Here is a 22779-nt window from a genome sequence, read left to right on the forward strand (position 1 = left end):
ATGTCAAGACTACCAAAGGAAAAAAAAACCAACAGAATGCGGACGGAATGGCTTAAAAGACAAAAGAGTTTAGAGTAGTGGCACTTGTGAGAGCTCAACTTTTTTAATGACTTGTAAGTAATTACTAACTTTTATAATGGCACATAGGTAAAAGCCTATAAAATCATGCAGTTAAAAAGGCAAGAATAAAAATACCATTGCACTTTAAAATAGGGAATGAAACAACAAATTTCCTAGTACAATCTACTCTCTCCGTAATACAATTTTCATTTTTCGAGGAGTTAAACGGCTTGAACTTTGACTAAACTTATATAAAAAAGTACAAGCATTCATGATACAAAATAAGTATCATTAAATTAGTTATATAATATATTTTCACAGTAAATTTATTTGGATACATAAATGCTACTCACTCCATTCCAAATTATTAGTCGCTCTGACTTTTTTTGTTCATTCATTTGGTTATGTATGTAGACAGATTATTATATCTAAATGCATAATAAATTTTTTGTATCAAACAAGTTAAAGCGACTTAGAATTTGAAACGGATGGAGTAATACTATTTACTGTAAATCTAGTCAAACGTGAGCTATATTGACTTACACGGATACTATAGTTGCATTCTTTTATGGACTGAGGGAGTACCCTTGTTCGAAGTACCCTTGTTCCATAAAGGTCCTGTTTGTTTGGCTGATAAGCCATGCTAAAAAGTAGTGTTGGCTGATTTATTATGAAAGAAAAAAATGTTCGTTCGCTAAAAAAAAAAAAAGGTACAGTCAAACGAACATAGCCAAAGACCCCTCCATCCGCACCTCGATGTGCCCCCGTCCCCACACGCTGCTCGCTTCAGGCCTCCTCTTCACTCCAGACGGACCTTCGTCTTCCTCGCATTTCTTCAATTGTGGTGTCGGCCGAAATGCCCGAGCGAGAGGGAAAGGAGGAAGAACGTAGGGGCACAGTTAAAACCACCACCATGTTAGACAAAAACAGATTGGATTGCGCTAGGGAGGAAAACTAATTGGTTTTGCTAATTGTAGGAGAGCCAATGCTCTTTTTTTTTGAACGAAAGAGAGCCAATGCTTTTACTGTACTATTTTGGAGGGAAACCTACACTCAGACAATAGACAATAATCTAGGCAGGTAAATAGAACCTTTTCCATTTCCAAATGAGACTTTTCCAAGCATATGTTGAGCCATAATCTTTTCAATATGTCAGCTAATTCATCAATTAGGTTTTGGTTCAAAATATTGTTTTAGATCCATCCGAACCATATCAAACCATCAGACCAGACCACCTGCACCTTGTTCAGACTCCAGACTTCAAATCAAAAGTTGGAGCTAAATATCAGATAACCTTGTATAAAATAAATATATCAACCATGTCAATTAGAAATTTAGCCAGAAGATTTCCGACAGTAATGCACGCAGAACAAAGTAGCAGCTGCATCTGCATGTTACAAGACATTGTTTGGATGTAAATGTATTCACTTCAATTATATGTGTTGGAGTTGGAGTGGGTTGAGGTGGAATTTAGTTAAGTTCCATCCAACCCACTTCAAAGCACATGGATTGAAGTGAATGCATATGCATCCAAACAAGATCTAAGGATAGCAAACATTTCACTTTTCAAATCAAGGAAAATTATGAGCCCTGAAATAAGCATACAGCTCGACTTCTGCATATGTTGAGAGAAGCTAAATGTTCTCATCATGGCAGCAATATCTTAGAATGGAAAACAATCATATTCAGGAATGCCACGTATAATTCTATGTACACACATGGAAGCTACAGAAAGCAACAACAATCACCTTAGCACATAACAGATGACCTTCAAGTTGAAGAGAAGCATCAGAGGCTTCTCTTCTTTGGATTAGCAATCCATAATGAACATTCCACCTAATGGGTTTTACTTCTACAACGATGATTCACATGTATGTTTGTTTGGAGAGCTTGTAACCAGAAACCACTGCTGACAAGGCAAGAGCTATAAATGCAAAGAAGGCCATGCTGATTGCTGCAGCGGTCGCATCTGTGAAGTTGTTGACAACTGCAGATCTCATGCGGTTCGTGATGGGGACGGCAGCCGACAGCGCGGACATCAGCAAGTATGCAACTACCTGCAAACGACGACACAGATCTCTGTCAGCTCAGTTATATCATTTAAACATTGCAATCAATTTCGTCTAACGAATATTGTTGTAACTATCAGTTTCAGTACAAAGAATGTCTTGAAAGAACGAAGTTGCAGCCAACCAATTTTTTTTTCTTGTTATCTTGCTGCACTAGAAATGGTATCATGACATGAAATAGATAAACTCCTGAGTCCTGATCAATGAATCTAAGAGGGATAAACATGAACTTTGATACAAAACAAAACCCTCTTAGCCAGTTTAACTGTTTTTTTAGATAACAGAACGAGGTTCCAGTCTCTACCATCCGAAGATGATACACAACTGATAGTCAAGACACAAACCAAAGCCAAGAGGCTCACACTCACGTCCAAGAGAGGTAAAAAAGCAGCAAAGTTTAGCCAGTTTAACTGTTATAAGAATACACCACATGACATGAAGGGTTACTTCATGTAATGCCACATAAGTCCCTTGAACCTTATTATTCTAACTCCGTTTGACTAACAAAATCTAGGTATGCACTGGAAAGTAAATTCAAGTTCCAGCAAATCTACTTCTAACTTTAAAGTAACCCTTAGAATAAGTGGGGCCACTGATTGAAATATTAGAATTTTTTTCATGAGATTTGAGAACTAAAGCTATGAAACTTGAAACTAGCAAGAAACAAGTGAAACTGTAAATGGTCATGTTATTTGCAGAACCTGACCCCTCCCCCCGGGCTCCCACCCAAAAAAAACTTAACAAAGGAGTTGCAGGACCAAGACAGTCATATCCCCAAGGACAGGCTAAGTGGACATGGTCCCCCAGACATTTCAAACTTCATTGTTCCACACCAGAGTATTTCAATGCATTTAAGCATAATCCATTGGGCATCATGAACAAATTTTTGACATGCAGTACTTATCTCCAACCAACTGAAGATTCAAAACATAGTCCCAACTTCGAGCTCATTTCAAAGTTTGGTCCAACCACTCCAATCTCCCTATGCTGGGCACCACATTACCATGATTGCTGCTGTTGCCCTGTAATGCATGCGCTGGTACTAGTATTGCCCACATTATTGGACCATTCTTGAGACTTGAGAGCTTCTAGCCCACAATCCTTTTTCTTAGTTTCTTCCAAAAAGAAACTGAAAGGGGTATTAGGTTCTCTAGTTGAAGGTGTGCCTCGAAAAGGAGCATCACAGACCAATCTGACTGATCCAACAGTAAAAGGTGATGTGCCTCTTCTCACAAAGTTAGGCCTTGTTTAGTTCCTCCCATGAAGTTTACTCTCTATCTCATCGAATGTTTGGACACATGCATAGAGTATTAAATACAGACTAAAAAATAACTAATTGCACAGTTTGCGACTAATTTGCGAGACGAATCTTTTAAGCCTAATTTGCCCATGATTTGACAAGGTGGTGCTACAGTACATATGTGCTAATGACGGATTAATTAGGCTTAATAAATTCGTCTCGCGGGTTACTGACGGATTCTGTGAAGTGTCCGAACACCCCATGCAACACCCCCATATGACACCCGATGTGACACCCAAAACTTTACCCCCTGGATTTAAACGAGGCCTTAGTCACACCATTCTTGTATTGCTCAGATGGGGAAAAAAAAGCTGCTGGAGAGAATTCTACTACATGCTACTACTGATGAATTGATGTGTTTCTTCACCATGGAAGTAGAATGTCTGTACTGGAAGTCTGGAACCTTTACTCTTACATATCACTTTATAAATTGCACTCACATTTTACCCTCCCCCTCCATTCATGTTCTTCTCCCTTTTCCTTCACTGAGCAGGAATCTCGACCAAAATCGCGAAACACATCGGACGTTTGTTGATTGAGCGAAACACTCATGTCAGCACAAGATTTATAGCTGCAGACTAAAAGTTGAAGCAATCACTCGCCTGATCACCGACGAAATCCAGAAGCCTCCCAGATGATGAGGAGACGGGGTCGACGCCGCCGCGCATCCGGTGCGCGTGCCGCGCCGCCTGCGCCAGCGAGTAGAGCAACGCCAGCGACGCGATTGCAAGCAGGTACCTAGTGAGAAACAGAAGACGCAACAATAATAAGCCATAAATAAACACGGATCGAAGAGCACGCCGAGTTCGAACGAACCCCCAGCAACCGTCGTCCGCTCGCGCACCTGTACTCCTGGTAGCGGTCGAACTGCATCCAGTCCCCGTGCTGGTTGGACGCGACGAGCACGAGCGCGACGAAGGCGAAGACGGCGGCCGCGGCATGCAGCGCGAGGGGGCTCTTGTCGAGCATGTCCTCCCGCCGCCACCGCGCCACCACCGAGTCCACCACGCCACGGCCACCGCCACCGCCGCCGCGGCGGGCGCGGGCGCCCGTGCCGCCATCCGCGGCGGTGGAAGCGCCGTTGTAGGGGGCGTAGTCTGGCTTCTCGGCGTCCTGCGGCTTCTCGGCGGCGGCGGTGGTGGCGGAGGCGTCAGTAGTGACCATCGCCATCGCTTTGCGGCGCACAGCGTCGAGGTGGTGGATGAGTGCGTGGGGAAGGGAGGGGAACAATATTAGCGGGGGCTGTGAGATTAAAAATAAAAGTGCTTTATTTATAGGTGCTTTGGCCGTTCGTTGGTCTGAAACTGACTTAAAAAAATATAATTTCGGTTGAATTGATGTGAGAAAAAAAAAAGCCGAAGAGGAGCTTTGTGTGTGATTGCGGGAAGGCACTTGTGCATTACATAGGCGGAAGCAAAGCGAGGTCATTCGAGACAGATCAGGCGGTTGCTCCAAATAATTACCAGAACAGAACTCAATACAATAATCTCCATCCGCGAAGGACTCGGGCCCACTTGTCAGTAACTCGAAAGCTGATTTGTCTGTAGCGTGTTAGCGTCCATTGTCATGTGACGTGTCAGGACTCTAGTGACATAAGCCTGTTCGCTTGCTCGTAAACGATCGTAAATTTTCAGTTGGGAACTATGTTTTTTTCTCATACAAAAGCAGTCAGCAGTAAATAATCCACAGGCTGAAGGTACTGCCGCTGGGAGAGTGGCGGACGCTAGTCTTGTTTCTGAAGTCTGAACTGCTCCGGATCAAGAAGTAGAACAAAATCCACATCAGATCATGGTGATTTCTAAAGTTTGATATTAGGGAAGGATAAAGGTCCTTCTCTCTTGGGTTGTGATTTATGAGTACAAGGCTGTAACTTAGAGCATCTCTAATAGCCTTTCTAAATCTCACTCACTAAATTATCATTTGGACAGATACGTGTATAAAAATCGATTTCTATATATTTTCACTCTTCAACAGTTTTTCTATATCTCATGCGAAGATGGCTATATTTAGATGACTATTTAGAAAAGCCGTTGGAGAATAGTTTTTCATCAAAATCTCTATTCCTAGCATTTATATTTGAAGTTGCAAATGTTGTTGAATTGCAAGCATTCTACTATTTGTTCTAAATTAGAGGATGTTTTGGGTTTTTTAATACGTACCTTTTGTTACTCACATATAAAGTATGTCTATATGCATAGTAAAAAAAATGTATCAAAAAAGACAAATCATCGGGAGGGAGTATCTTCAAAAGTGAACAACATGATCCTACCTGTAATATACAAAATACAATAGCATAGAGAGAGTAGCCGCTACCCCTGGTTGGGTTTGTGTTTTTTATTTTTCTTTATTGTTTCTTTATCAGAGCTCATGTGCTGGAACTTACAGCATGGAGCGAGTTGAGCCTTTATGTTAGAATTTATACCCCTTTCATTCTAAATTATAAATTGTTTATGTTTTGCTATGCATCAAGACATACACTATATCTAGTTGCATAGTAAAATTTATGTATCTAAAAAAGTCAAAATAATTTTTAATTTGAAACGGAAAAAATAATTTGTTTTATAATAAGGTCTCTGTACCTCGTAACTTTTTTTAGATTAGGGGAGCTGAAGGATTTTCATAGTTCCTATCTGAGGGGAGCTTCTTCGCTGATCTTTGTGGAAAATCTGCAAGCCATTAGAGTGGTGGCATTCGAATCATTTTGGTTACATGGCTAATTGTCACAACTAATTTTGCTTCTCCACAAAAACCAATATGGAAACTGTGCATTGAAAAATTTAGATCTACATGGGTTTCACTATCTCTTCTCTATAAACTATCTATAAAAACTAGATTGCCCTAAGCTAAGATATACATGGTGTTTCGGTACTTTTGGAGCCCAAGAGCAACAAAACCCAAAACATCAAAGGAGATGTGGAGTCAATGGCGATTCGGAGAGCTTGCCTACATCTCCATGAGTAGAGACCGAAGGCAGGAGTTTTGAAGAGCGGAGAAGATTTAGGATGGGTTAGGAACATATCCTTCCTTACTGACCGGAATAAAGATTTTATCAAAAAAAAATCTATTTGACAGCTTTTTTAAGTAGATCTCCAAACAATGTCATCCTCTACTTTGAATTTTTCGCTAGCCAAAGATATAGAGTGGGTGAATGGGCACAACATATAGAGAAAATGTTGGATGATGAAAAAAATTATAGAGAACTATTTCTATTTAAATGACTTCATATAATAATTTATAGAGCGGCTTCAAGAAAGACATTTAGAGATGCTTTTAGGCTAGTTTTTTTTTCATTTTTTCCTCTAAATTTTGAAATGGAGTCATATACTCATATACACATTTCTCTTGGAGTTCCTCGTTCTGGTCCTGCATCCTAATAATTTCCTTTGCAGGCCCGGGCGTTTTGGAGTTTAGTTTGGTTTTTCTAGTGTTTCAATTTCTACACTAACATCCTAATCGAGCATGGGATTCGTCTCCATCGGGACATCTTCCGGCTTCAAACCCTGTTTGCGTTTTCAATTTCTACACTAACATCCTAATCGAGCATGGGATTCGTCTCCATCGGGACATCTTCCGGCTTCAAACCTTGTTTGCGTTTGACATGTGCCATCCACACCGTGCTCGAAGAGTAACGTATGCCCCCCTCGGTGCATGTCCCCCATCGCGTCAGCCACGTCTTCCATAGGCAATGATGAATCATCCGTGTGTCTAGAGGAAATCGTCGTCCTTTTCCTCACCTCCTGACATTTAGTCTTGTTTAGATGCATGTGTATTCACTTCAATCCACATGGATTAGAATAGAATGGAATAAAACTTAATTTAATTCCACTCCAATACACTTCGACACATATGAATTAAGATAAATACATGAGCATCCAAAGACCTGCGTGGGAAGGGCGCGGCGCAAGCCGCACCTAAGGGAGTACGTGAGGCAACGCCGGTGGTGACCTAGCGTCCTCCTTGACTGCGGTGACACACTGTTCTGTATTTTATTAAGCCTGAATGCTGATACTGATTCAAACTTTGTGAATAGCTTCAGAACTGGAATCTTTCATGCGTCGCATTTTTCTTCTTTCTCAATGATGCATCTCTAAGTTTTTTTTCTATTGTATTCAGAGACATTCCACAAATTGCAATCACGCCTTCCTCCAAACTAACGTTACATGTTTACGTTACATGTTTGGTGACCACCAGAAACATGCTAAATTGAAGAACCTGCAGAAGTTGCTACTACCTCATGAGACCGATGTGCTGCAACTGCAATGAGGAACATATGAAGATTTACTCTGTCCTCTTCCTATATGCCTACTGATTCTAAACTTAGAGAAATAGAGAGAGATCCATTTGGAGAAAAATTGTATGGACCCAGGCTCCAGGTACGGGGGCAACTATGAAGACCATGTGTTTTCTCTGTTAGTAGCGACCATTTTTTTGGAAAAAAAAAACATTATAATTAGTAGAGACCTATTACCGGCAAGGCTTCAAAAACACCTGTTGTACAGGTGTATCCCTTCTACACTCCTACAGAGTTCAAGTTCAGAATAACCAATCCCACTGCCTTTCCACCAAAGCGCTATCACATCCACCTCTAAGCTCCATAGTTCTTGCTATTTTTTCAAGAGAATAGCCTTATGCTGCTTAGGTTATATAATTAGTCCGGACGATATGTAGGACAGTACACCTTCAAGAAATTACAGTCATCTGAAAGTCTGAAACAAGGTACAACAATAGGCAAACACCAGTACACAGCTCCAACGTTATGTACACACCTACAGTGATCATTTCAAACAGGAAGCATAATCAAAGCTTAAGTGGCCAACCAACTTCTGATGACAAGTCTAAATGATCCACACAAAGTCGCTGCTATATAATCTAGGTCTCATAATTGATTTAGAAAGATCATTGTAATATCCAGGTCTTAAAACATGATTTGTCTGTATACACACAAATGTGTTGCTGCGTGGTTCTATCATCATTGGCAGTGGCATTTTCGTGAAGTCTTTGGACTGAATCAGGAAACCAAGGGGGGAGAACGTGAGCGATTGTGCCTTGATTCACACCCTACTTGCATTTGAATATTGAGTTAAATCACAGCTCCAACTCCCCAGTTTCCCAGTTCCTCGGAGATCTATATGATGACAGTCCCTAAATACTTTTAGCAAAAAAATAAGAACTCTAGACAATTTATTCGGTGCCCATTGGATAAAGAATTTTGCAGAAATTCTGCAAGATTCTATCCTTAATAATTGTCAAAAAGTCATATGGGTTGGGTTCCTGCGGACCAATCTCACATGAAAAAAAAGGGCTTGAACCTCAATGTTTTGGCAGTTCCTTTTGACTCATGCTTCAATTTTCTGAAATCCATGTACATAACCTCCAACATTTATGTCCTTTACAAAAGAAGAAACTGATGCAAATTCATCAAATGGACAAGCACTGGCAAAGAAACACACGTGGCTATCACTAAGCACTAACAAAATTCCAGGGGTTCAAGACCAAACCTGGTCGTATTTGGATATTTGGAGAACACAGCTTGGTGTCATTGCTTAACTCCTTCACAAAAAGGGTTGTAACCCATACACACAGCCCCATAAATCCATACCACATTTTGGTGTGTGGCCAACTTTCCAATGAATCCTGATCACGTTCAGCAATCAGCACAATGTGATTGATGAGGCACAGATCACAAATTGTTTTATGCCATCAAACATCTGAGGCACTGCATCACCCTACTTGTACTAAAAGAAACTGAAAGTTCATACAGGTAAACATAGGAACAGAGTTTTGCATCACACATTACCCCCCCCCCCCCCCCCCCCCGACAGTAACCCTCCAAAGACAGTCAGCCTTGTACATACTTATAAAGGACAAATAGTATCAAAGCGGCAGGTACTGACAGGATATAGGTTAAAAGAATAATGGTTAGGGAAACCAAAAAAAAAAACTAAGTTAGCATACATGTTGACTGTGCTTACCTGCTTTCTTCCATCTGAACCTCAAGCTGCTTAAGCAGACGGTAGTGTTCATCCAATCCCTCAGAAACCTTATCGATCTTCATTAACAGTCGTTCATACACATCTTCCTTCCCGCTGATGCGACTTTTCTGTTCCATAGCTTCTCTTGAATGAGTACCTGAGGAGGGATATCTCTGCAGACGTACAAAGAATGGATTTGTGTCAAAATTCAGTGAACGACGACCGCCATGTTTTGGTATGCAATCCCTCAGTTTCAGAATACAAATTATTCTGGTTAAGTTTCATAAACCGGAACAGCCGTCATTCTCTTCACCTTTATACCCATCTAGCGATTTCTATTGTTTAAAAAATCAAGAGTTTCACAAAATCTTCACTTCAAATGATCAAGGTCAAGCACTTGCACATTCTGGTTCCACACTTGTGCCTGTTCAAGACCTTATAATCATGTATTCATCTATGTCATTACACCCATCAAGTTTTAATAAAGACAAGAGTTTCATAGTATCTAATTTGGTTTGCAATTGATCACAGATGAAGAAAGGATATGATGTTAATTCAAGACCTAGACATCACCTCCAAGCCCCAGCCTCCCTTCCTCTACGATGGACCCAGACAAACCTAACCCTAACCTTAAACCCAAACCTAACTCAATGGGCAGCAATGGCGGAAGAGTAAGACAACAAGAAGCTAACGTACAATTAAATTCGAATAAAGAACTTCGACAACTTCAGACGAATCCAAGTACAGCAAACTAGTCAAGCCCCCAAAAGAACGAACTTTCTGTAGACAAGATCGCAGCGTTCCACAGATCAACACAACACACAATTAGACTCGCAATTCCTGGCCCTAATCCAGCAATCAATGGCGTTCAAGTCAAGTCGCCCAACTTTACATGCCCTAACCAGTCAAGCACCAAGGGGAAGAGGAAGCGGGAAGAGAGGATCGGTTACCTCTGTGGGCACGGAACTGCTCAGGAATCTTCGCTCCATCAGGCACCGCTGCTCCAGGGGCTGCCGGAGCCGGAGCGAGCGGGCGACGGACCGGAGGATCGCCGCCGACGCCATGTGCAGGAGAAGTTGAGCCGCCGCGGAGTCCTGGAAAGGAGAAGAATCGATGGAGGGGAACCGCAGCGCGCAAGAGTCTGTGGAGTGGAGGCCGATTGTATAAATCAACGAGCCCAGCCAGACGTCGGGCTATGTGTGTTTGTCAGCCCAGCAAACTTGGGCCACTTTTGGTCCACCCAATGGGAAATGAAAAGGAAGTTCACGTTACCTTTTTTTTTTTACTTTTTGCGAAAGTCTATTTTTCCACATTAAACTCTAAAAGTATAAACCACCTCCCTGAACTTAAAAACGGTTCGTTTTACCTCCCTAAGTGGTTATAAAAGGTTTTCAAAGGTGACTTTATCTTTTTTATTTATTTTGGCTAAATCTTTAAAAATTCATAGTAAATCACAGAAAAATCATAAAATAAAAAATCAAATTTTATTGGACTCCACATGAGTAGATCTACACAATGAACATATAATATGGTATGCTTTAGTACAAATGGTTTACTGTGGCTTTAGATTTATACTTTTAAATACTTAATTCATAGGTGCAATTTCTATAGTTCAATTGTAGTAACATTTTTATAGTGGACTAATTATTATATGTTTGAACTATTGTAAAAATTTTATACTCATTGGATCATGTATAACTTATAAATACTTTTTAACAAACATACATCTAAATAAATCTATAACTAAGCTATACATGATCTAATGAGTATAAAATTTTTACTATAGTTCAAGATGCAATAATTATCCCATCATAAAAATGTCACCATAATTGGACCATAGAACTGTAGCTATGAACTAATTGTAGAAAAACATATATCTAAAGCTACAACAAAAGATTTATACTAAAGCATACTATATTATACGTTCACTATGTAGATCTATCCACGTGGAGTCCAACAAAATTGGATTTTCCATGTTATATTTTTTATGTGATTTACTATAGTTTTTCAAAGATTCAACCGAAATAAATAAAAAAGAAAAAGACAAAACCACATTTGAAAACCGCTTATAACCGGTCAGGGAGGTAAAATGAATGGTTTTAAAAGTTCAGGGAGGTGTTTTACCCTGTTTTAAAGTTCAAGAAGGAGAAACAAACTTTTGCAAAAGTTGAGGAAGGTAATTTTGACTTTTTTCTAAATAAAAATATGTGCGACTGTTTCTTGGCCGAACCGACAAGCCTCTTTGATTTCTCAGTCAAAGAAGACTACCCCAAAACATTACGTGGTAGGAATATATTAAAAAATATAGTTTGTTATGTATCTAATGATACTAATAGTAATAATATTATAAATCTTGTCACATTTCTTTTAAATTTATTCAAATATAAAAAAGTATAATTTAAGACAACTCTAAAATTAATTTTATTTGAGAATAGAGGTAGTATAGCTAATAAAAATTATTAACCACCATCTCGAAGCTAATTGTCCTCTTAGTAAAAAAACTACTTCATCCGTTTTAAATTATAAGTCGTTTTGACTTTTTTGGTACATCGAATTTGCTATGTATCTAGACATACGTTATATCTAGATACACAACAAATTCGACGTACCAAAAAAGTCAAAGCGACTTATAATTTAGAACAGATGAAGTATTAGTTAACTAAGAGCAACTTCAAGAACATATCTATATCCTTTCTTCTTGACAGGGATAGAGATTTGATGAAAAAAAATTCTTCAAGTGCTTCCATTCTTTATTCAGACTTCTCGCTAGTCAAAGACGAAGAGTGATGTTGGCTCTCTGGAGGCTATCCAAAGTGCGCACAAGATTGGAGAATGGAATGATATAAAGAACGATTTTTATTTAAATAGCTCTCCAAAATAATAATTTAATGAGTGAGTTTAAGAAGACTCTTAGAAATGCTCTAATAGATTAGCTAATTACCCTGCTAATTCACTAAGGGCAGTACAGGCTTGCATGCAGTTTTTGCCACGGTGGAGGTTGATAGAGCGCTTGTTGCGCCCGCTGCTAAGGGCTTATTTAGATTTTATTTTTTCTAAAGTTTAGTTAGTTAAAGTTGAGGACTAAAATTTTAGATAATTTTAGCTCATTTATCATGAAGCTTAAAGTTTTCATGGGGCTGGCTAAATTTTAGAGAGAACTTTAGACTTTTTGTTTAGAACCTTAAAAGTTAAATTAAAAGTTAAAGTCGTCAAAAGTTTAGGACCCAAACAGGGCCTAGTTAAACCGTTGGGCGCCTTTGCTTAATTAAGAGCCTCTTTGGCAGGGCTCCTGCAGAGGCTTCAGCTCCGGCTTCTGTAGAAGCTGTGCTAAACGCTTGTTTTGGAAAGGGCTTCGCATGGAGAGCCGGTCAAGAGCCGGAGCCATTTTTTGCCTGCACAGGAGAAGCCTCAAAAATGAGCTTCGCGCGGCTCATTGCTGTGGGTTCACGTCGTCTAGTGCGAAGGAGCCGTTTTGCCAAACGCTTTCCAGAATGACTTCAGCTCCTTCAAAGGAGCCAGAGTCGGAGCCATTTTTAGAGGAGCCAGAGCCCTGCCAAACAGGCCCTAAGTATGAAAATTAACAGTTATAGCCTAGATTAGCATCAGAAATTAATTTACTCCATTGTAGATTAAGACTCTTATAGAAAAAACAAATTATCCTCTGTTTTTCAAGGGTCTGTTCAGGGCCTTCAGGCATCTTTGCATTGTAGGCCTAATGGATCCTTCAACATCCAAACTTCACAATATAGAGCGGTTCAGAATTATCGCTTTCACTACCGCAGAGCTAACCGATCTTCTCCTCTCTTTAGTTCCGCGTCTTCAAGCTCTGGTTCCCATGGAAGCAGCAAACAATGCAGCCCGCAAATAAGATCACAACCCACCCATTTGCCATTTCGACATGGCACTTTGCACATACGCCTCTCCCGTCCTCCAGTATCCCAAGCTCGTATGCCTCATCGTCTTCGACAGCCGCACCGCCGATCGCTTCTGCTCCCGTTGAATCGCCCCTCCTCGCGTAATTGACCCTGCTTCCGCTGAAATCAGGCCTAATTGGTCGTCGTCTGCCTAACGCGCAAGACGCGGTGTGGCATGAACCCGACGGGGCGGGTGGCACTCCCACGCGCCATTATGCTCCTCGCCATCGGCGCGCTCGGGCTCTGTCTCCTATGGGTGGAATTCGCCATCGTGGGCGGTGGCGGAAGGGCAGCAGACCCCGCCGTTCGGGCCACCGTGGCCGGGAGGAGGACTCACGCCCAGGCGGCCGTCAGGTCACCGGACGCGTGGCGTAGCCGCGAATGGAGACAAGCGGTAGACCACCATGCCGCCGTCCTCCGAAGACACCTCGCGGACGGCATGCTCTCCGCGTCCTCCCACGCCGTCTGCCTCGGTGGTGCCCAGTAGGCGATGGCGCTACGAGAGCTCGGCGTGTTCGGTGTCGTCGCAGTCGCCAAGAAGCGGTCCCCGCCCCTCTCCGTAACCGGAAGCGACCACCAACTCCTGTTCTCGGACTCCTCTGTCGACTTCATCTTCGCTGGACGCGCCCTAGACTCCTCCAAATGCCAGGCCGACCTCGCCACCGAGGCGGCACAGATTATGAAGCCGGACGGCCACCTCGTTGTCCTCACGTCCGGCGCCAGCGACGCCTATAGCCTCCGGTCCCTCCAGGCTCTTTTCCCGTCCCTCGGATTACTCCAATCGTGCGAGACCAACGGCTCCACCCTCCGGGAGCTGGTCTTCTGGAAGCATGCAGGCATTTCCTCCACCACCACCAGCAGCACGTCCTCCTCCTCCCTCAACGGCAACAATCCTAGGAGCAACTACACGTATCGCGACCACCAGCACTGAATCATCGACCTCACCGAGCCGCTGATCCAAGAAGAGCCGGTGAAGCCATGGATCTCGCTGAAGAGGAACATCAAGTACCTGCCAGCGCTCACCGACATCAACTTCAAGCGCCGGTACGTGTACGTCGACGTGGGCACCTGGAGCCACGGCTCTAGCATCGGAGCAGAACCACACCTTCAAGGTCTTCGCCGTTGAGGCCGACCCTACGTTCCATGCAGAGTACGCCATCAAGAAAGGCGTCAACTTGCTGCCCTACGCCACCTAGGTCCGGAATGAGACGCTCATGTTCAAGATCAACGATGGCCCGGCCGGCAAGAAGAAGGGCGCCAACAGTAACGCCAGAAAGCCGAACGGCCATGGCATGGGAAGCATCAGGACCACGGCCGGGGCGACCAACGGGGTGTCGTCAGGCGAGTTGCGGCGCATCCCGACATTCGACCTCGCCGAGTGGCTGAAGCAGACGGTGTCGGAACAGGACTTCATGGTGATGAAGATGGACGTGGAGGGCACCGAGTTCGACCTCATACCGAGGATGTTCTGTTAATTTCATTTAGGATCTCTAGCAGTAGATCTAGGGTTCGTTTCTTTGAATACGGGATGAACAGAGGGGAAAGATCGGAGAGATAAAGAGAGAGGTGTTGGTGTTGAACCTAAGCCCTTAGAGGGAGTCGCGGAGCCGGCCATCTCAGCTTCAGTGATGGAGGCAGCACACGGGCAGCGACGGGTGGAGTAGAGGTGGCATGGATGTCGATGCAGTGTAGACGGATGGCGTAGTAGTGACGACGGCGAAGTCAGTGGAGCTTCTCGTTGCTGGCTGCGCGCCCTCTTAGATCGGTCTAAGGTTTGTCGGTGGGGTTTGCGGCTCACGATGAACCTCGTACCTCAAGCCACTGGCCCCCCACCTCTTTATATAGCTCAGTGCAATGGGGACCCACCAACCATATAGGGTTGGACGCCCCCAATCAGGGCACGTGACCAAGGCCTAATAGATCGTTGGGCTTATTGGCTGGGAGATCAATCTAACATTCTCTCCCTTGATCTCACTATTACTTTTATCTTTAAACTTTAAACTTCAATCCTTTTATCCTTACTCATTTCTTCATAGATGATGCATAGAACATGTTTCATCGTCACGGTCAATCGCCGATAGATTTAACAGTTACAATGCACGTCTCTGATATGAAATAGTTACTTTAACTTTTGGGCCCTTTATAGTCCAGGAATCATAGGCTTTCCCTTAAACCCATGCCGGCTACATGTTCTCTGAACACATTGGGTGGTAAGCCTTTTGTAAGCGGATCTACGAGCATCTTTTCGGTACTTATATGCTCAAGACTTATCATTTGATCCTGGACTTTATCCTTTACAACATAATACTTTATGTCAATGTGTTTGGCAGCACCACTTGACCTATTGTTGTGAGCATACTGTACTGCTGGATTATTATCGTAGTATAACTTCAGTGGCCTATTGATGTCGTCAACCACCTTCAAACCGGGTATGAACTTCTTTAGCCAGTTCACCTGTCCTGTTGCCTCATAATATGCTACAAACTTAGCATACATTGTGGACGATGTAGTGACGGTTTGCTTTAAGCTTTTCTATGAAATAGCTCCCCCTGCGAGAGTGAACACATATCCAGAAGTGGATTTTCTATTATCTCCCGCGTAATCAGAATCTGAATATCCCACTATATGGAGTGAATCAGATCTTCTATACATCATCATGAGGCCTTTCGTTCCTTGCAAATAACGCAAGACTTTCTTTATCAATTTCCAGTGTTCTATTCCAAAATTGCTCTGGAATCTACCAAGTAATCTGGTAACAAATGCCAAGTCAGGGCGCGTACACACTTGAGCATATTGCAAGCTTCCGACAGCTGAAGCATATGGAACCACTTTCATTTGATCGATCTCATATTGGTTCCTAGGGCATTGAAAATCCCCATATCTGTCGCCCTTGACTATAGGAGCAGGTGAGGGACTACATTTGTGCATACTGAATTTCTTTAATACTTTTTCTATGTATGCCTTTTGTGATAGTCCTAATACCCCTTTACTTCTATCTTGGTGAATCTCGATCCCTAGAACGAATAAAGCTTCACCAAGATCTTTCATATTAAATTTTGAGAACAAAAACTTTTTTGTTTCCAATAGTAGACTGACATCACTACTAGCAAGTAAGATATCATCCACATACAGGACAAGAAAGATAAACTTCTCATTCTTAAACTTTGCATAGAGACAATTGTCCTCAACATTATCTTTAAACCCAAAATTCTTTATTGTCTGATCAAACTTCAAGTACCACTGTCTTGAAGCTTGTTTTAATCCATAAATGGATTTCTTTAGGTGGCATCCCAAATGTTCTTTTCCTTCCATGACAAAACCTTTCGGTTGCGCCATGTAAACATTTTCTTCTAAGTCTCCGTTGAGAAATGTCGTCTTTACATCCATCTGATGTAATTCTAAATCGTAATATGTCACTAATGCCATTATGATTCTGAAGGAATCCTTACATGAGACTAGAGAAAAGGTCTCATTGTAATCAATCTCTTCTCTTTGTGTAAAGCCTTTTCCCACAAGTTGGGCTTTATATCTCTCTATATTCCCTTAAGAGTCAAGTTTTGTTTTGTAGACCTATTTATAGCCTACTGTTTTGGCTCATTTAGGAATTATCTCCAAATCCCAAACTTTATTTGCATTCATTGATCTTATCTCATCTTCCATGGCCTCAAGCCATTTTGATGAATGATCACTTTTCATGGCTTCTTCAAATAAGGTGGGATCATCCTCCATTTAAAATTCTTCAGTGTTGTATACTTCATAATCAGCAGGAATAGCTGATTTTCTAACTCTTTGAGACCTTCTAGGGGCCTTCTCATTTGGCACATTTTCTGTTTGAGGCTATTGTTGCTCCCCCTCATGTGTGGCAATAGTTTCTATAGGATCCTGAGGAATAGGTTCCTCATCATCATTCATTGTTGCCACAGGCGGGATAACAACAGGTGCTGGCACCACAGTATCTTGTATTGTCGGTGCAGTAACAGCAGGTAGTGAGAAAAATAGCTCATGAATAATCGAAGGGGTGCATACACCCGCTTCTCTTCAAGGTCAATTTCTCGAGCTACCATGCTCCTCCTAATCATTTCATCATCTAGGAAGCAGCGTGTCTCGTTTCCACAAACTTTGTATATCTGTTAGGACAGTAGAAACGAAAACCTTTTGACTTTTCTGGGTAGCCAATGAAATGGCAACTCACTATTTTGGGATCTAGCTTCCCAATGTTTGGGTTAAAAACTTTAGCCTCAGTAGGGCTCCCCCACACACACAAGTGGTTAAGTGAGGGTACTCTTCCTGTCCACAACTCATACGGTGTTTTGGGCACCGACTTACTTGGTACTCTATTGAGAATATGAATGGTGGTTTTTAACGCCTCCATCCACAAACTCATCGGTAAAGTGGAGTAACTTATCATTCTACGCACCATATCCATCAGGATACGGTTACGCCTTTCAGCTACTCCATTCTGCTAAGGTTCGCCCGGTATTAAATACTGGGCGACTATACCATTCTCCTGTAAGAACCTTGCAAAAGGTCCAGGAACTTATCCATATGGGGTATGCCGACCGTAGTACTCTCCCCCACGGTCAGACCTGACTATCTTAATCTTTAAATCATGCTGATTTTCAACTTCTACTTTAAATATTTTGAATTTATCCAACGCTTCTGTTCTTTCTTTAATTGGATAAATATAGCCAAAGCGAGAGTAATCGTCTGTGAATGTTATGAATAAATCATAACCATCTATACTTTTCATAGGAAAAGGACCACATATGTCTGTGTGAATAATCTGTAAAATTTCTGCGCTTCGTTTGATATCTTTCTTAATTTTCTTTATATACTTTCCTTTTATGCAATCTCTACATTGTTCTAAATCTGAGAGCTCTAATGGAGGAAGAATATCATTCTTAACTAGTATTTTTATTCTCCCCCTCAAAATATGGCCTAAACGACAGTGCCATAATTTCAACAACGCATCGTGAGCTCTCTTTCATTTTCTTTTTGCATTGTTTGATGATGATACATTCTCATTCACATCACATACGAAATTCAAATTTTCACGAAGTGATAACAAATAAAGCTCGTCTTGTCGGAAGGCAAGACCAACACATTTATTATTAAACAATATCTGACATTTGCTATTTCCAAAATAGCAATCATAACTATCATGATCCAACTTTGATACACTAATCAAGTTTCTTTGCAAAGAAGGTACATAAAGAACATCTCTAAGAAAAAGTATGAAGCCATCAGCTAGCTCTAGAGGAAGATCGCCAACGGCCTCAACATCTGCTTGTACTCCATTTGTGACTTTAATAAAACTTTCGCTTCTTTGCAAAGTTCTCATCGAACGGAATCTTTGTAATGAATTAGCAATATGAATAGTTGCACCTGAATCAATCCACCAAGTAGATTTTGAAAACTTTACATACAAGGATTCATTTACGAACGTAATAATGTTCTCACCTTTATTTTTTATTATCATCTTTAGGAAATCAGGACAATTCTTTTTATAATGTCCCGTCTTCTTACAGTAGAGACACTGATCTTTATCCACTGGAAATTGCTTGTTCTGAGACTGTTACATGAGATCCTTTCCAGATGACTTAGAGAAAGAACTGTTATTATAGTTCTTTTTCTTATCTTTTAGGTAGTTGACAGTACCACCTTGTGAAACTTTTATTCTTTTCTCCTCCTGCACACACATGGCTATGAGCTTTTCTAAATCCTATTTTTTAGGCTGTATGTTGTAATTAACAACAAATGTGTCAAATTTTTTAGGCAAAGAAGCAAAAATTAAATGAATAAGAAATTCATCCTTGAGTGCCAAATCCATTGGTTTGAGCTTAGATGCCAGATTACTCATTCTCAGGATGTGCTCTCTAATGCCACTACCGTCATCAGAGTACTTTTCTGTTACCAGCTGCTTGATCAGCTGGGTTGCATGTCTTTGAAGAGCCAATGAACTGACTCTTTATTCTTTCTAGGTACTCTGTGACTGTGTCACAGTTTGGAATTGAGCCTACTATTGCAGACTCAATTGTATTCTTTGTCACAGCCAAGCATTTCTTATTGGCTGTGACCCACTTTCTGTTTTCAAGGTCAAAAGACATCTTTACGGGAGCAAAGTCCTGCTCTCTGTTCTGCCATGAAGCATCAGTCTCATCTGTCTCCTTCACCGGTGCCACAGGTTCTCTGGGACACGGTGTGACGACAACCCAGTCCACCTCAGCGAGAATAAAAGCCAAGTATATCTTTTTCTTCCACTCAATATAGTTATCACCTTTTAGAGTGGGGATCTCTTTGATACAACTCATCAAGTTGTATCCTCCTAAAAACACAATTCAAATAGTGTGAGAACATAAATAATAACAACAACAATTGCATGCCTTAATTTAACGTTGGTCAAAATTAAAACATACAATTGTTTTATACATTAAATCTACATCACCGTTGGGCAGAAATAGAAATAATGCATAACAAAAAACCATAATAACATCAATATTATAATATTGCTATTAATCAACGTTGGTCAGAATAATAACAACATTATAATAACTGTAAAAATTATCTATGTTTTAAAATTAAATTCTCCCGTTAGTTCGAATTTAATAATGAAAACAACAATTTTTAAGTACGCAGCGAAAACTTTAATAAATCTTTTTAATTCTATTTTCCAGAAGCAACTTTACTATTTACTGAACAAAAAATATCGTCGGATAAATTTTGTACAGAAATTTGCATTAAAAATGCAATACAGATTCATCTAATATGCATCAAAAGTTTCTGGAAAAATCTTTTAATTCTATTTCACTGTGTTTTGCCATTTCGGCCCAGCAACGCACGCGCGGCCCAGCACGCGGAGCCCAACGCGCGCGCCCCAAGCGGCCTAGCCGCATGGCCCCCTTTTTTCGGCCAGTCCCATTCTGTTGGTCCAACAGCCAAAACGGCCTAGCCCACATCATTCGCGCGACGCCCGACCGCACCCAGGCTGCAACCTGGGCCTGGGCCGGCAAAGGTGATCGACGCGCGCGCCCGCCTAGGCCGCATCGCCGGCCCGATTGATCGCCACCATTCGTCGCGATCCGACGGTCGTTCGTCGATCTCGCAGGGATAAAAACCCCGTCGGCCGGCGCCCACCCGAAAAACTCTAGCCACATTTCTCTGCCTCCCCTTCTCTCTCATTCAACCAGCGCTGCTCGTAGAACAGCCGCAGCAGCAGCCGTCCGCGGTGGCCAAGGAAGAAGAAAAGGAGGGGCTCCGCCCAGCGCCCTCTCGCCGGCGTGCGTGCTCGCCCTAGGCTGAGCACGCCGCCGTCGAGGGGCCGCATGGTGGTGCCCTGTTGCCATGACCGCGGCGGATCTCGGCCCTGTCCCGCGCGCAGAGGTGGCGTGGTCCCATTCCCGCACCATGGCGGTGACGACGGCGGGAGAGAGGACCCGGGTAGGATCCCTTCCCCTCCATCCTTTCTCTGTTCATGCTAGGGTTAGGGTTTTGATTTGATTTTGGATGCTTTTTCGATTTGAAATCGGTTCTTTCTTTCCTTTTCCCGAGCTCTCTGCTCTCTAGAGTTAGGGTTAGGTTTTCTTCATCCGAACCTTCATCTTTTCTCAGATCCGAAGGGATTGAGGTTAGGGGGTTCAACCGAACCCTATGTCGGCCGAAACCCCTAATGACCGTCCCCTTTCTGTTAGGGTTAGGGTATCTCTTTCTTGATCCGATTCAAAATCAGACCAACTTCTTTGGATTTTTTCTGATCTAGATCCACGTACTAGATAGGCTGGCTCTGATGCCATTGTTAATTTCATTTAGGATCTCTAGCAGTAGATCTAGGGTTTGTTTCTTTGAATACGGGATGAACAGAGGGGAAAGATCGGAGAGATAAAGAGAGAGGTGGTGGTGTTGAACCTGAGCCCTCGGAGGGAGTCGTGGAGCCGGCCATCTCAGCTTCGGTGATGGAGGCAGCACACGGGCAGCGACGAGTGGAGTAGAGGTGGCACGGATGTCGATGCAGTGCAGACGGACGGCGTAGCAGTGACGACGGCGAAGTCAGTGGAACTTCCCGTCGCTGGCTGTGCGCCCTCTTAGATCGGTCTAGGGTTTGTCGGTGGGGTTTGCGGCTCACGGTGAACCTCGTACCTCGAGCTGCCGGCCCCCCACCTCTTTATATAGCGCAGTGCGACGGGGGCCCACCAACCATATAGGGTTGGGCGCCCCCGATCAGGGCGCGTGACCAAGGCCCAATAGATCGTTGGGCTTATTGGCTGGAAGATCAATCTAACATGTTCGACACCGGGGCGATCTGCCTCATCGACGAGCTGTTCCTCGAGTGCCATTACAATCGGTGGCAGAGGTGCTGCCCTGGTGAGCGGTCGCCCAAGTACCAGAACACGTATGGCGAGTGCCTAGAGCTGTTCACCTCGCTCAGGGACTGCAGCGTGTTTGTGCATCAATGGTGGTGATTAGTTCATAATTCATAACTGACGGCATCTTGAATCGTAAACCTACATATGGGGGATTTTGGTGTGTGTCCCAACTGGATTTAACACAGGATTTTGGTGTGTTTCTATAGTTTTGATGATCGATTCTTGTAGTTACATGACGAGATGAGGAACATATTGCAGACTAACTTCGAAGCAAAGGTATTGGTGAGTGCCACTATTGTCCATGAGCAACTGAATCATTTTTGCAGGCTTGTTTACTGTCCATTTTTTTAGCCTCCATTCATTTGGCAAGTACTATTTTTTACCTGCCAACTCTGTTCTGAAATGACAGTAGAAGCGTAACTTGCTGCTTCTTTTGAGTTATCGCATGAGTTTCGTCTATATCATTGTCGAATTGCACTCCTTTTCCAACATTACAAATGTCGTCAGTGTGTCCCCACCTTTGATGTAAACTGTTTCTGAAACATATTTGTTTGAACCTCCTTACTCCTGTCTAAATAATTTTAAAGTGGTTTAAACTGCTATCAAACTCTCAAAACAAATTAAACCTTTGCATTAAGACCTGATTGAAAGTTGGATTCATATATATCTCCCTCGTGCTACGTTGACAGGAAATCCTATCTCATATTATGTATAAGATCATCATCAAAACTAAACGTGATCTGCAACATTATTTTTCTTTCTGGGTTTTGGATGAATATAGTAGTCCAGTTTTGGCACAACATGATTGAGAACAAACACAAAACATGGATGCTTGTACTGAAGATTTCAAGTTCAAAACACTCATTCCATTTCAATAAGCGTACAACAAGAGTGTCCCATCTTGATCCCTGTTTGGTTGTTTCTCCTTCACAGCCTATTCGGTAACTCTCACCAGCTTCAAAGCTTGAACCGGGAGTGAGAGCGAAAAATCTAGCAGGAGGAGAAAATCAGAGAGGCAAAAGGGGTTGCCTCTCAGCTAAAACTCAAGGATCAGACGTCCATGGTGCACACCGTGCACAACCACCATGACTATTACGTCCATAA

General features: G+C 42.4%; 1 protein-coding gene and 1 pseudogene across 1 annotated transcript; one reads left to right on the top strand and one right to left on the bottom strand.

Moving 5' to 3' along the window:
- Positions 1 to 1656: 1656 nt before the first annotated feature.
- Positions 1657 to 10539, bottom strand: LOC136535860 (CASP-like protein 4B1). The gene is made up of 5 exons (XM_066528290.1): positions 10352 to 10539; positions 9402 to 9574; positions 4274 to 6095; positions 4032 to 4167; positions 1657 to 2117 (listed from the first exon to the last, which is right to left on the bottom strand). The coding sequence occupies exons 3-5, from the start codon at positions 4855 to 4857 to the stop codon at positions 1926 to 1928; spliced, it is 912 nt and encodes a 303-aa protein (XP_066384387.1). The 5' UTR covers positions 4858 to 6095; positions 9402 to 9574; positions 10352 to 10539; the 3' UTR covers positions 1657 to 1925.
- Positions 10540 to 13490: 2951 nt separating this feature from the next.
- On the top strand, positions 13491 to 21771 carry LOC136540820 (uncharacterized; annotated as a pseudogene).
- The last annotated feature ends 1008 nt before the right edge of the window (positions 21772 to 22779 follow it).

This window comes from Miscanthus floridulus, chromosome 2 (genome assembly GCF_019320115.1).
Source record: "Miscanthus floridulus cultivar M001 chromosome 2, ASM1932011v1, whole genome shotgun sequence".
Taxonomy (NCBI): Eukaryota; Viridiplantae; Streptophyta; class Magnoliopsida; order Poales; family Poaceae; genus Miscanthus; species Miscanthus floridulus.

Bases quoted from the DNA above. Each gene is read 5' to 3' on its own strand.
- LOC136535860 (XM_066528290.1), bottom strand. From the start codon at position 4,857: ATGACCTCGCTTTGCTTCCGCCTATGTAATGCACAAGTGCCTTCCCGC. The intron at 4,168-4,273 runs GTGCGCGAGCGG...GTTTCTCACTAG, and splicing joins GACCGCTACCAGGAGTACAG to GTACCTGCTTGCAATCGCGT. The intron at 2,118-4,031 runs GCGAGTGATTGC...CGTCGTTTGCAG, and splicing joins TGGATTTCGTCGGTGATCAG to GTAGTTGCATACTTGCTGAT.